Source organism: Hyperolius riggenbachi, chromosome 3, assembly GCF_040937935.1.
Source record: "Hyperolius riggenbachi isolate aHypRig1 chromosome 3, aHypRig1.pri, whole genome shotgun sequence".
NCBI lineage: Eukaryota > Metazoa > Chordata > Amphibia > Anura > Hyperoliidae > Hyperolius > Hyperolius riggenbachi.
In genome coordinates this window covers 450512644-450527525 of record NC_090648.1, presented here as the reverse complement: position 1 = coordinate 450527525, position 14882 = coordinate 450512644, and the positions used below count along the sequence as shown (strand labels likewise).

Sequence of the window (14882 nt, the reverse complement as noted above, 5' to 3'; positions counted from 1 at the left end):
CAGCTCTCTCCCTGGCCGCGCCTCCTGCAGCTCCCCCGCCTCCCTACACGCTATGAGAGACACATGCAGGGGAAGCAACTTTTTTTTTGGCTACCTGATCCACTCAGCCCTGCGGATCAGGTAGCCTACTTTTTTTTTTTTTTTTTTTTAACCCACCGCGGGCTCTCTTTAAGGGGTCAGAACCACATGGTCTGGAGGTTTACATTTTAGGACGTGAATTTCATACTAAAGTTTGTCCACCTGTACATTAAAAGATACAGCCGATCATGTTTAAAAGTGAATGATTGCTGCTGTAGCCAATAGTCAGTGATGTAACACATGGAGGCTGACCAGTTGCGTGCGGCCCGGTATTATTCATGGAGAGAATCCGAAGACAGAACAACAAAAGTTGTTTAGGTGATACCTTTAATGACTAACTGTACACGATTTCTTTGCAACCTTTTTTTAAAGTTTCATCTACCTGGGTTTTTTTCCAGCCCCTAGCAGCTGTCCTCTGGCCTCGCAGCAGGTCCGCTTCCAGCCAGTGGCCCTGGGTCCCCTCCAGTGCAGATATACTGCACGAGCGCCGCTGATAATCACGCTTACCCGGTCTGCGCAGACGTAGTGCTTCTGTTCCTGCGCAGAGCGCTTCAGAACAATGTAAGTGCGGTCACCAGCGGCGCTCACACAGGTGCAGTAGATGCCGACCTGGCGAGGCCAGCGTCTCCAACAGAGGGGATCATGGGACACCGTAGCTGCAGTGAGGGACATATCGGCTGCCAGGGGCTGGAGGAAGCCCTGGATAATTACATCTTTAAAAAAAAAAAAATTCTTCAGGCATTCCCTTTAAAGTGATCCCGAGCTGAAACTAGGGATCAAAATGAGATACTTGCCTGAAGAGAGGGAAGCCTCAGGATCCTATTGAGCCATCCCTCAGTATTCTGATGTCCCCCTTCGCTGAGTGTGGCTCCCCTCAAGCTTGGGGCTGCACCCCTCCTCTATTTCAAGCGTGGCCGTGCATGCGCAGTAGCACGGAGCTGTTTGTACATTAGCTCCGGCTTACTGTGCATATGCAGATGGGCTCATTAATCATATTGGGGCTGCGCAGTTACTCTTCCTGCAGCGTGGCCGCGCAAGCCCGTCTGCGTATGCACAGTAAGCCGGGGCTCATCGCTAATCTTCCGGTGGGCCACGCTCAGCAACGGGGGACCATGGAGTAGCGAGGGAAGCCGTAATAGGATCCTGAGATTTAATTACCTTTTAGGTAAGTATCTCATTTTGTACCCGAGCCGAAGCTTGAAAGCTTGCAAGGAAGTCATACAGTTAGTCATTAAAGTGAACCAGAGACGAAGCACCTCATATATTTTACCATAAATATCAGTGGGAACATTGGAGAAAACACCTACCCTGCTCTGTTTCATCCTTCACTGATAAGCCTGCTTGTTTTCAGCCCTGATAAAATCCCTGACTGAGCATTCAGTCTGGCTTTGCTCAGGAATCCTAATATCGGAGTCAATACAGCAGAGCCAGAAGGGGGCAGGCTTGGGCTTGAAAAGACATCAAAGAAAACAGACTCAGATATGATTCCTGAGCAAAGCCAGACTGAATGCTCAGTCTGGGATTTTATCAGGGCTGATAACAAGCAGACTTAGCAGTATATAATGAAACTGAGAGCAGGATAGGGGTTTTCTCTAATGTTCCCACTGATATATATGGTAAAATACATGAGGGTGCTTCGTCTCTGGTTCACTTTTTAAAGGTATCCCCTAAACACCTTTTTTAATTATGTCTTTGGGTAGAGACTGACATAATTATTTTTACACTTTTCTTTTCTGCCATTTCTCTGCTCTCCACTAGGCTACTATGCCGACACTGTGTCTGATATATGGTGTCTGATCACATTTTTTTTATTAGGTTATGCTGATGATATTTAAAGGACAAATGAAGTGAGAGGTATATGGAGACTGCCATATTTATTTCGTTTTAAGCAATGGCAGTTGCGTGGCTGCCCTGCTGACCCTCTGCCTCCAATGCTTTTAGACCCTGAACAAGCAATGCGGATCAGATGTTTCTGACTGGATTATTTTCTTTTAAACAATACCAGTTGCCTGGCTGTCCTGCTGAGCCTCTGCCTCTAATACTTTTATCCCTACACCCTGAACAAGCATGCAGCAGATTGGGTGTTTCTGACCTTGTCAGATCTGATGAGATAGCTGCATGCTTTTTTCAGGTGTGTGATTCAGACACTAATGCAGCCAAAGAGATCAGCAGGACCGCCATGCAACTTGTATGGTTTTAAGCGAGAGAAATATGGCAGCCTCCTTATGTGTCTCACCTTGAGTTGTTTTTAATGTAAGGCAGGGTCGTTATTGCTGTCTGTGTCCCTGAGAGAGATATTTCTTTGCGTCCTGTCTCTGAGTCTTCCATAAAGCGTTGTGGGTTTAATATGAAAGTTGAGACAACAATTTGGGAATTGGGAAGAAAAAAAACTCTACTTCTCCACTCTACAAAAATAGTTTTGTGTCTGTCTGTGTCACGGTTGAAGAAACTTCTTCACTATTCTGTCAGGACAGGAAGTTATGTAAATTATCACGGGACAAAGGCAATAGAAGTTCGGAAGTGTTTTAGCCCATTACCACATTATTTTTAAAGCTAAAGTAAAATAAAACAACTCCTGGACCTGTGATTTTTCATGCCGTGCTTATTTACACTCGTGTTTTTACATGAATGTCTTTAAACGCTTATTAGATCATATTTATGGTCGGCCGAGGTTACCTGTCTCCGGACCTCAGCAAAGTTCGGAGTAACTGTCCCAAAGCAATGAAGAGGTTAATGGCGGACTGTCTGAAGAAAAAGAGGGACGAGCGGCCTCTATTTCCACAGGTAAACACATGCAAGCTGATCAGAATTAAAGGAAACCTGGATGTCTATCCTGATGAATAGAAATAAAAATGTATACATACCTGGGGCTTCCTCCAGCCCCTTACAGGCTAATCGGTCCCACTCCTTCCTCCTCCACCGCCTGGCTCCTCTGCCTGGTAATTCGGCTAGTCGGCGCAGTGCTGGCCGTGCATGTCGCGCTCCCATCACCAGGAGTGTTCTGCACCTGGAAGTGCTAATGCGCAGGTGCAGAGTGCTCCGGCCTATGAAAATAGAAGTGTGAGAATACCTCATCAGGTGATGGACAAGTCTAAAATGTGTCGCTAGTAAACCCTATTCTCACACAGTGCTCTACAGAAGACACCTGACACCCCCCATCTGCCTGACCCCAACTATTCAATCCCCCCAAATGCCTAGCCCTAACCACCCCTCCGCAGATTCCTAACCCCCTCCCCTCCAATGCCTAACCCTAAGAAACCCTTCACACCCAACCGTAAGACCCCAACCCCAGTGACAACTAACCTTATAACCTTCCCCACCCTTCCACAAACCTGCCAGATAAAGACACCAAATATCGGGCTCTGCGAAGTTTGGATGCCTTCTTATGTAGTGAAAACTGCATAAGACATTAAAAAAAAAATGTGCCGTATGTGTGTGGGTAAATGTGATTTTTTTAAAGAGACACTGAAGCGGAAAAAAAATTATGATATTATGATTTGTATGTGTAGTACAGCTAAGAAATAAAACATTAAGATCAGATACATCAGTCTAATTGTTTCCAGTACAGGAAGAGTTGAGAAACTCCAGTTGTTATCTCTATGCAAAAAAGCTATTAAGCAGGCCATACACTGGCTCGATTCGCGGCCGTTTCGACAGCAGATTCGATCCTGGGATCGAATCTGCTGCCAATCGTTCGCGGTAAACGCAGCCGCCGATCCGATTTCCTCCCGAAATCGGATCGGTCCGTCGATCGCGCCGTGCGGGAAATTACCCTCGATCGCCCGCGGGTAAAGTGCGCATCGCTAGCGGCGGCCAATCCGATCAAGTATGCATTACCTGAGGCTGGCTCCCGGGCGTCTTCTCCGCGCTGCACGGCTTTGTTCCGGCTCCATCCATCGCGGCGCTTCCTGTGTCACTGCAGTGACCAGGAAGTTCAAATAGAGGGCGCTCTATTTGAACTTCCTGGTCACGGAGTAACACAGGAAGCGGCGGGATGGAGCCGGAACAGAGCCGTGCAATGCGGAGAAGATGCCCGGGAGCCAGCATCAGGTAATGTATACGGGGGGGGGGGGGGGGGCAGGCGGCAGGAGCAGCTCAGCAGATGGTGAATCGGTTTCAGGCTGAAATCGATTCACAATCTGTTTGCAGTAAAGGCAGCCATACGATCCCTCTCTGATCAGATTCGATCAGATAGGGATCTGTCAGCTGGTCGATCTAATGGCACATCGACCAGTGTATGGCCACCTTTAAGCTCTCCGACCAAGTTAGTCGTGGAGAGGGCTGTTATCTGACTTTTATTATCTCAACTGTTCCTGGACTGTTTACTTTTCCTCTGCCAGAGGAGAGTTCATTACTTCACAGACTGCTCTGAAAGACTAATTTTGAATGCTGAGTGTTGTGTAATCTGCACATATTATAGAATGATGCAATGTTAGAAAAAACACTATATACCTGAAAGTAAAAGTATGAGAATATTTTCTTTGCTGCTAATCTTCTAGTAATTATTCATAGTACACAACCAATTCATTATATCATATTTTTTTTTCGCTTCAGTGTCTCTTTAAATGTTTTTTTTTATAGTGCAACTTTATTTCTGTCAATGAGGACTATTTAACGTATGCAAGTAGATGTGCATAAAACTTTCTTGACACCCCTATTGCTGTTTTTTTTCCCTCCCTCTAGATTCTTGCCTCCATCGAACTCCTGGCCCGGTCATTGCCAAAAATTCACCGCAGTGCATCTGAGCCATCGTTAAACCGAGCCGGCTTCCAGACAGAAGACTTCAGTCTGTACGCTTGTGCTTCTCCGAAAACGCCTATCCAGGGTGGCGGATATGGTGGGTTTCAGGCTCAATAACTGACTGAGCTCCATTCCAGATTACTAGCGCCCCTGCTGGCAGGAGTCTGTAATGTCTGTGTTACCCTACTTTTTCATACACCTCATAAAGCTGTGCAGTTGGCCTCTGTAAATATATATTAATTATTTGTACATATTCTGTAACGTGCCGGCTGCCTTCAGTTTTCCTTTCTGTTCAGAGCTATTAGGTGTGCAACGGTAATAAATTAGCGTTCATGTACTTCTATGAAACAGTTTTTAAATGTCTTGTATGTGGCCCAGATCAAAAATACGATCTACTTTCATAACTGTTTTTATGATGACTTGTCTACTGCCGTATAAGCTGTTACTTGAACATTGTCCAATCAAATTCTGCCAAGGTGAAATTTGTTTGGTCCCTTTTCAAGCTGCAGACATTTTTCTGACATTATTGTCAGATCTGACGAGATTAGCTGCATGCTTGTTTCTGGTGTTATTCAGACATTACTGCAGCCAAATAATCAGCAGGGCTGCCAGGCAACTGGTTTTGTTTAAAAGGAAATAGATATAGCAGCCTCCACATACATCTCTTTTCAGTTGACCTTTAAGAGGAACTGTAAGAAGAGGATTTATATTATAAAAAAAAAAAAAACTAAAAAGAGTGTTTTTTATAAGGAGAAGAGATAAGCAAAACAGAGAAAATAATCATCTTAACCCTGTCAGTGTGGTGTAGAAAAAAATTCCTTATGCAGCATGGAAAGAATCAGGTTTACTACTGGCACGCAGAGCTAGAGGGTTTTTTTATCATTCCCTTAGTTGAAGACCCACCCCTTTTTTCTTATATAGATACCCAAATTTATCTAGATCTCTTAGGGCCCTGTTTCGCGCTGAAAATTTCTACAAAATCTTGCTATTTTGCCATTGTTCCGTTTCCAATTCTTGCTCAGGGAGTTATTCTTGTTCTCTGAATGAAAACCACAATGCCATTGCTGCAGTTTTCAGTGTGAAACAGACAGGTTTTCAGCAATTTCTCTGCTCTACTATGCAAGAGCTGTGTCTGATCCTGCACTGCTGCTGTTTCTCTGCTCTCCTCTAGGCTGCTATGCCAGAGCTCCCTCAGGCCAGTAGAGGTCAGCTTTGGGTGTAGGTATTAAAAATAACAAAGAACTTTGCCCCGTGGAGTATTGGTGTGCCTACACTTAAAGGGCAACTGTAATGAGAGGGATATGGAGGCTGCCATATTTAGTCCCATTTAAACAATACCACTTGCCTGGCTATATTGCTGATCCTCTGCCTCTAATACTTTTAGCCATAGTTCCTTGAAAAAGCATGCAGCATATCAGGTGTTTCTGACATTGTCAGAGCTGACAAGAGTAGCCACATGCTTGTTTCAGGTGTGCAAATTAAAACACTACTGCAGCCAGATAGACCAGCAGGGCTGCCAGGCAACCGGTATTGTTTAAAATGAAATATGGCAGCCTCCATATTCTTCTCACTTCAGTTGTCCTTTAAGCATCCATCTTATAATGGGGGCCCTAGTCAATTATGTACTATACTTGCATTTCTGGTTTTAACCTTATTTTATAATGCAGGCATATCACTTTCAGTGTGTACAGTATAAGTTGTTGTTCTGTGTTTATTCTGTAGATTAGCTGCAATGTTTGACAATCCCTGTTTGGAAATGTTGCTTTTAAAATGTCTCTTGAAGTGTCCCCTTTCCCTCCTTGGTTATAAATTGTCTATCTGCACTTTTCTCCTCCCTGTGCAGATCCTCATCAGCATCTCAGCTCACATCGTACACTCTGCGCTTTTCCCGTTAAAGTTAGAGAAACAGAGAGCCCAATATAGTGTAGTATGTTCAGCATAAATATAGTAAAGATAATTAGTGAGAAGAGTATACTCACAAACGTGGGTTACCACAAAGGCAACCACTGTACAGGCAGGTGAGGAGATTAGACCTGTCCTCACTCAGGATTAAGAAGTTGCTCTCTGTAGATCAGAAAAGGGGTAGATCACCCCTCCACCAGGGGTGGACACTGTACAGCAAACGGGGAACAGAGGCGCCAGCATGGTAAAAGTGGATACAACCTTAAAAATGTGCTTGGAAGCGGTGGACTTGCCTCCATAAAGCAGACACGAAAGACTGTCTAATAGTAATCACAATTATTATATAGTACCCCAAAAATGCAACGTGTTTTGCAGGCCACGCCCGCTTCATCGGGCAATATACGTGGGGACAAACAGAAGTTCAGCAGTAGCAGGAGTAGCGCCTCAGGCTTTTCCATTTAAAGGTACCCATACATGACATCTAGCGATGATGGGCAGATTCGACCACGAGTCAAATCTCTTTCTGATGAAATCTGATTAGAGAGAGAGAGATCTGTCAGCTGCCCATACACTGCAGGCCGATTTCTGATCAAATTCAGGATGAAATCTCTAGAAAATCGTCGGTCCACCACCTCACCTCTGCCCCCTAATGTATAAATGTGCCCCCCGTGTGTGCATTTATATATTACCAGTCCTGTGTCTCCCAATGCGCGGTGCGCATCCGTCTTCAGAATCCCCTGCTGTTGCGTTATATACACCGCCAGCTCGTCCCGATATTGCTCGTCATTATAGCCGCGCTCCCGATCGACCAAACGTCAACGATAGAAGTATGGGATTCTTCGCTCTTAAATTTAAATTTTCGCGATACCAGCCACTTTGGCTGAAGTGGTCTGAGGTGAGAAACTGATAAATGGCACGTTCATAGGTGACAGGTTTTCTTTAAAGAGACACTGAAGCGGAAAAAAATATTATGATTGTAGTACAGCTAATAAATAAAACATTAGAAGCAGAGACATCACTCTTCCTGTACTGGAAACAATATTAGACTGCAAGTGGATCCGTGATGAACTTTTACTCATTGCATAATTGTGTTCCTTTCCTATTGTTTATAGGGCATTCCTCAAGCCAAATACTTTTTTGTTTCTGTTTTAATACTCTAATTACCTATAAACTAAACAAGGCTCGTCCACAGTATTTCAGAGAGCCTTGTCAGTAGCAAGGGCTCATGGGAGCTCAGTCTGGGCAGGAGGAGGGGGAGGTATTACCAGCCAGAGATTTCAGAGGCAGAGGGGAGGAGGGGGGTTAGGTTTTTTTTCACAGAAGATACAGATAAGCTTGCCTGTTTGTAAGGTTTACAAACAACATGGCTGCTGTCATATCACAGGAAGAAATAATCATATTCTATTGAAGCTGTTTGCAGCTAGATTTGCTGTGTTATCTAAGCTTTAGATAAGTTACTTGTTATAGTTAGTTTTTCATATCGGATCCGCTTTAAAGGGAAGGTTCAGGGAGGGTGGGTAAAAAATAAAAATCAAATTCCACTTACCTGGGGCTTCCTCCAGCCCGTGGCAGGCAGGAGGTGCCTGCCACCGGGAGCCTGCGGAGCGGCGGCGAGGGCACCTCCTGCCTGCCACGGGCTGGAGGAAGCCCCAGGTAAGTGGAATTTGATTTTTATTTTTTGCCCACCCTCCCTGAACCTTTCCTTTAAGAAACTCCAGTTGTTATCTATGCAAAAGAGCCATTGAGCCCCACGACTTTCAAAGTCACAGAGAGCTCTATCTCCTGAAGCTTGTTATCTCAGCTCTCAGTCACTCTATTTTCTTTTTCACTACAGAGAAAGGTTCAAAGGTTCACTGGCGTGCTCTGTAAAAGCATTTAGAATGCTGAGTAGTCTATAAACTGCAACTATTAGAGAATGATGCAATGTTATAAAAAAAAACACTATATAACTGAAAATACAAATGATATTTTCTTTGCTACTAATGTTCTAGTAATTATCCCTACTACACAACCAATTTATTATATCATAATTAATTTTTTTTTTTTTTGCTTCAGTGTGTTTTTAAGTGTTGCCCTACTTTGGACTTTTGTCATGATCGAAAGCAGTCAGTTCAGCTCTATACATTATAAGGGTTAATAGCAACTAATATATTCATCTTCTTTACCTTGTGTATTCAAGTCAGTCATTTCATAGTGTTCTGTATGCAGCCCATCCAATGGGAATGTCAAACATTGCTGCCAGTCATTGAATTTATGCAGTTTTTTTCTCTTTATAACCTTTATACATAATACAGTGCGTACTGTGCTATCCCAGTTGTCCAAGTTTCCTTTTTAAATTTTCTCCTGTTGAGCGTTTGTTGCCGCCCACCTTTGTTGTGCTACCTTGCATCACTAACATGTCTGTCGCTTTTATATCTTTAGTACTTTTCTCAAACTCTCCTTTCTGCCTGTAATAATGTTTTGATTGTTTTGTTCTCCCTCTGCAGGAGAATTTTCAGCCTTCAAGTAACTGCACAATCACCACAAGCACCTCTGTTACTACTCTTAAGTCTTGTGTCCTTCTAGTTTATTAGCACTGGGACTACATACAAAGGCAGATCACACACCCATATTCTAAGAGGGAGCAGCATGAACCATCATTGGAAACTAATAAGAGGGGGAGAGGGTTGGAGAGGGACCAGCAGACACTCCTTCTGTACGCCCCCCTACCAGTGTGTAGACACAACAGAGGAGAGGCGTGGCCTTGGGAAACAAGGAGGCGGATCTTCTTCACTGCAGAGACTGTGTTTTCTGACTCTTCAGATACTAACACTGGGGCCTTCATCAACTTTGTGGAATCTGCTCCAATCATAACGGAACTGTCTTCTCAGATTTTTTTTTTCACCCCCCTTTTCAAAACTTTGGAAAATAAAATGCCGGATCTCCTTAGCCCCAACATCTTTTACATGCACCCCATCTTTTAAATTGGTTTATTTTATCAACACCTGCCCCCTTTCCTTATTGGTTGCTATCAAGTTTATACAGAATCGAAGAGCAAAATTCAACAAATAATCGACTACATTGATGTGATCATAGTTGCCTATCTCTAGGCAATATGGCTAGACGTTTCGCTAGAGGTTTGTGAAATTGTAGTAAACAATATATTGGCGCAGGTCCTTTTAGAGAGTTAAAGTTACAAAAAGACAATTTAGGTGGGTGACCACAATCTGTCATATACCCTGGGAGCTCTTGTTGGAAAATAACCATTGTCGTCGACTCCCCCATGCCCCCCCCACCACACCCACACACACACACACACACACACACACACACACACACACACACACACACACACACACACACACACACACACACACACACTTTGTTTTTTGCAGAAGCTCATAGGATCAGTGTCAGTCTTGACTTGACTAACTTTACGCAAGTCTTGTCTCCACTGCGGCTCTGAGGTGCTACTAGAATAGAGGAAGCTACTACTGTAACCCCAGAAAAGACCTGCTTACTAAGTCAGAGGAATTGCACCCCTTTCAGCTTAAAGTAAAATACCACCTGGAGCAAAACCAAGCAATCCTTTCCCTGTTAGCAATATACATTGTACAGATCTCAGAGCCTTAGCATTTCTCATATGCACAAAAGAAAACAAGTGTTGGAGAGAGTCTTGTGGGGCATTTTAATGCGGTACCTCATTACTCCTTGGGTGAGCATTACCTTAATGCAACGGGGTTCTTAACCTTCCAAACAGAGATACTTGTGTTTAATGGAACTCAGAGAAGCATTTGAGCAGCTTGATGTACTATATATATAGATTACCTGGTTGATCCTGCCCATACTGAACTTGACGTGCAGCTTGAAACTCTGCCCGGCATCCTCCCACTTCTCTCTGGCCTCCTTCCTGCTGATGCATCCAAAGCCAAACTGCACACCTTTGACTGGCTCAAACACAGTCAGTCACAATGACTGACGGCGTAATTGGGGCAATGAAAGCTGTGCAGTTTAGTCCATTTTCACATGACTTCTATGCTGTTGCCATGACGATATGTCCCTACCAGGGAGGAGTGTGGAGATGCCATGCAGAGAGTCCTCTCCTGACTGGCAATGTCCTCTCACCAAGGCAGTAAGGGCCAGATCAACCAGGTAATAGAATATATATATATATATATATATATATATATATATATATATATATATATATATAAAATATAATCTTTTTTTTTTTTTTTTTTTTTTATGGTGGGGGGTTTGCTCTGGTCTAGTAGTGGAAGTTTCATCCCTCTCTAACAAGCTGATCACACTGTTCCAATGTGTCCGGAAGTTATTCCAAACATGAGCGGGTCTGGCTAAATGGTTTCTTTCCCTCGACAATAATCTGAATCCATACCAATGTTTTGGGATCTGAGGTTTACTGAAAAGGGCGAGAATTTTTTTTCCTTTTTAATTAATCAGCGACACAGACCTGTCTCACCATGATTTATTTCCCCTGCCCCCATGGGATGCTCCAGTTGCCAATGTTTGTCAAGAAGGTAAAATTGCCACCAAACCATAAAGAAGGGACTACCCTTTTTAAGATTACATTGGCCCATTTCAGTGGTTTACATGCCAAAAATGACAACCCCCCCCCCTAAAAAAAATCACGGTTTAGATTTAATTTTTTTAAAGGCATGGAGCAATCTCCTGTACATAAGTTTTGGTTATAGCTTTGGAAAAGTGCGATAGACCTGTTTGTTTCCTAAGCCCCTCCCACCAGGCATCCTGTTGCTATAACTGCTGAAATGCTTCCAGAGAAATATTTTTGAATTGACAAAAATCTATTTTTCCCTAATCTAGCGGTTCTCCTCACTCCACCAAAGAGGGCTTATCTTTAAATTTCCTGTTAAGTAACTTATTATACAATATATAATTTTTTTTATGGAGATTCTGCATTTTATTTAAATCTTTCCCACACTTTTTGTCTACTTTGGACTGTCCCTTTCAACTCTCCCCTCCCCTCTTCATGTTTTTACCCTTTTTTTAAATTTTCTTTAGCTCCTATTTGTTTTTTGTTTTTTTTCTTCTAAAGGAATCGGCTGTGGACCTTCTATCCCTCAATTTGCTCTGGCATATAACTCCTTTTGGTGATGCCTTGCATGGACTAAAACGGACTTCTCATGTTTTCAAATTCAGCTCTTTAAAAATGGGAAAAAAAAACTTTACAGTGCATTTTCGTATCGTACGGAAAGAATGGTTGGTTGCCTGGAAAAAAGGAGGTGTACATTCCATGCTGGATAGTCGCATTGATCACGCTAACCTTCGTTTCTATTTTAGCACCAAACCTCTACTTGGTGCAGAGACTGTATGAAGAAAAAAAAATTGGCCTTTTTTTTGTTTTTGTTTTTTCCTAATTCTTACAGCGCTTGACATAGAGGTACTAGATTCTACATAAGTCATGGTGTACCCTAATAATGCAAATAATGATTTGGCTCCTTGTGTGTGAATGTGTCTAAAGAAAGAGCGGTCCTTGTTTGTAGGTAGGGACTAGATATAATAGGACAGTGAGCAATGCTTCAAATGCTCTGATTTTATAACGCATGAAGTTCCTTTGTGATCCAGCAAACCTGGGAATACTGTAGATTGTTTTATGCAATTGGGTGGCACCTGCGTCATATCAGCCTATAGTGAATTCAACTGCAATCCAACAAAAATTGAAGTGTACCCGGGATGATTAAAATTTTAAAAAATATATAAATACCAGGGGCTTCTTTAAGCCCCCTTCAGGCTGATTGGTCCCTTGCCGGTTTCCCAGAACGCCTGGATCCTCCGCTAGGTGGCCAGGTAATTTTGTCAGTCGGCGCAGGCACAGTCCGGCTGCATGCGCTGCCCTTTTTTTGATGCATTATGGGAAAATGGATGTGAGGATCTGATTGGCAGCTCAGAAGTATATTAAAAAAATTATGAGCAAAGTTAAAGAGAACCCGAGGTGTGTTTAAAGAATGTTATCTGCATACAGTGGCTGGATCTGCCTATACAGCCCAGCCTCTGTCGGTATCCCAAACCCCGCTAAGGTCCCCCTGCACTCTGCAATCCCTCATAAATCACAGCCGTGCTGTGAGGCTGTGTTTACATCTGTAGTGTCAGTCTCAGCTGCTCCCCCGCCTCCTGCATAGCTCCGGTCCCTGCCCCCATCCCTTCCCTCCAATCAGCAGGGAGGGAAGGGATGCAGGCGGGGACCGGAGTTCTGCAGGAGGCGGGGAGAGCAGCAGACTGACACTATAGAGATAAACACAGCCAGCTCTGACAAGCTGTTTGTCAGCAGCGTGGCTGTGATTTATGAGGGATTGCAGAGTGCAGGGGGACCTTAGTGGGGTTTGGGATAGCAACAGAGGCTGGGCTGTATAGGCAGATCCAGCCTCTGTATGCAGATAATGTTCTTCAAACCCACCTCGGGTTCTCTTTAAGTAGAGACCTTGCGGTACATGTAAATCTGTCTCCCAGGTAAACAGCTGTTAGGAAATGAAAAACACACAGATTGATCACCATGCAGCTATGTTAATTGATCAGCAGCTAAATGGCCTTGATTTCCGTTAAACTTTTGAAAGGGCACTTCTTCCCATATTATCTGTAAGCTCAGCCAGGGCCATTAGACTGTGAGCTCCTCTGAGGGACAGTTAAGCGACAAACTGCTGCAGAAAATATCAGTGTTGTAGATCAATGCCTAAATTCATCATAACTGTTGGTTACCACTTCCGTTTCCTGGGTGACAGTGACTTGCATGTACGAGGACTTGTCTGATTGCTCCAAGGGTACCTGCTGCTCTTGGCAAACAGCTGGACTCCCTCTAAATTTTAAAGTGACACTGAAGTAAAAAAGTGTAATATAATGAATTGTATGTGTAATACGGATAATAATAGAACATTCGTAGCAAAGTGTCTCTTTTTTTTTTTTTTTTCCCAGTTCTATAGCTTCTTTTTTTATAACATTGCATCATTGTCTAATATCTGCAGTTTGCAAACTACACTCTGTATCTTAAACTATGAAACAGAGCCAAGCTAATGATCCTTTGAACTTCCCTGCAGTAAAATCTTATCTGCAGCTGTCTTTCACTGTTTGTTATATACGTGCTTCAGCACTGCTCTCTGACTTAATTAGTCGGAGAGCTCAGAGAAGCCCTTTTGCATAGATAGCAACTGAAGTTTCTTAACTCTTCCTGTACTGGAAACAAAATGAGACTCAAATATTTTCTACTACTGTTCTATTTTTAGCTGTACTACACATACAATTCATTATGTCATAAGGTTATTTTCACGTCAGATTCCCTTTAAGGGGCATTCAAAATACATTCAGTGGTTCCTTCAAGCTGCTCTTTCTTTATACACTTTCATCTGAGACCTAGCTTTTTGGATGTGTTAAGTTTTCTTTGAGAAAGTCCCAACACTGTATCAATGTCAAGTGCTATCTGGACCAATGACACTGGTCACGGATCTGGGCCAGATTCTGTTGTACGTGTGTTTATGGTTAATTGTCCAGCTACTGGTTCCACCAATAAGTCCAAAGCCAAACCAGTAGCCAATGACGAGGTCACTGTTTCTTTATTTCTTTTGTTTCTTTTTTTATGTATAGCTGAAAGTCTTTTTATGTTATGCTATTTATTTAATTTATTTGGCTGGAGAACGAGTGTGCTAATGGAAAGCCAGAAGAGGCAATACATTTTAGAGAATCCCATTCTGTTTTTGTTTTGTTTCTTTCCTGTCTTTTCTCGCCCTTGTTTATTTTGTTGGGTGCCCTTCGAAATATGGAGGCCAGTATGTGGCCGCACCTGCAGAATTTCATTTTTAGCAAGTGTAAATATCAGTAGGTGCGTTTGATGTAGAATGGTCAGAAAGGTTTATAGTTATGAAATCTTGAGTCAAAGAGCACCAGTCACGCATGTGAAGCTGGCGAGGAGCCATCTTTCTCGAGATTACAAGCTAGCAGTGTGCTGCACCTGTGATGTAGCCCAGCTGAAAGCTCAAGCAAGATGGCTGTCAACAGCGAGCATGAATGACTGGCACACTTGAAGGATCGCTCCACTCAGAACAGATGCAGATGAATGAGATCTACTAGATGGAATTATCATGTTTCACCTGACTATACCCTTCATTAAGTGAATTACTAAGAAAAAAAGTCACTCATTTTTAATAACCACAGTAAGT

At 43.1% G+C, this 14882-nt stretch overlaps 1 protein-coding gene across 5 annotated transcripts in view; it reads left to right on the top strand.

Moving 5' to 3' along the window:
• The window catches only part of BRAF (B-Raf proto-oncogene, serine/threonine kinase), a 149892-nt gene extending 137215 nt beyond the window's left edge, over nucleotides 1-12677 (top strand). For 3 of the 5 annotated variants that reach the window (XM_068277846.1, XM_068277844.1, XM_068277842.1), the window contains 3 exons: nucleotides 2728-2862; nucleotides 4762-4915; nucleotides 11774-12677. In XM_068277846.1, the coding sequence (XP_068133947.1) occupies nucleotides 2728-2862; nucleotides 4762-4915; nucleotides 11774-11832 (348 nt within the window). In that variant the 3' untranslated portion in view covers nucleotides 11833-12677. Of the gene's footprint in view, nucleotides 1-2727; nucleotides 2863-4761; nucleotides 4916-9206; nucleotides 10848-11773 lie in introns of those variants that run through there. The other 2 variants (XM_068277847.1, XM_068277845.1) reach the window with 1 other exon arrangement.
• The last annotated feature ends 2205 nt before the right edge of the window (nucleotides 12678-14882 follow it).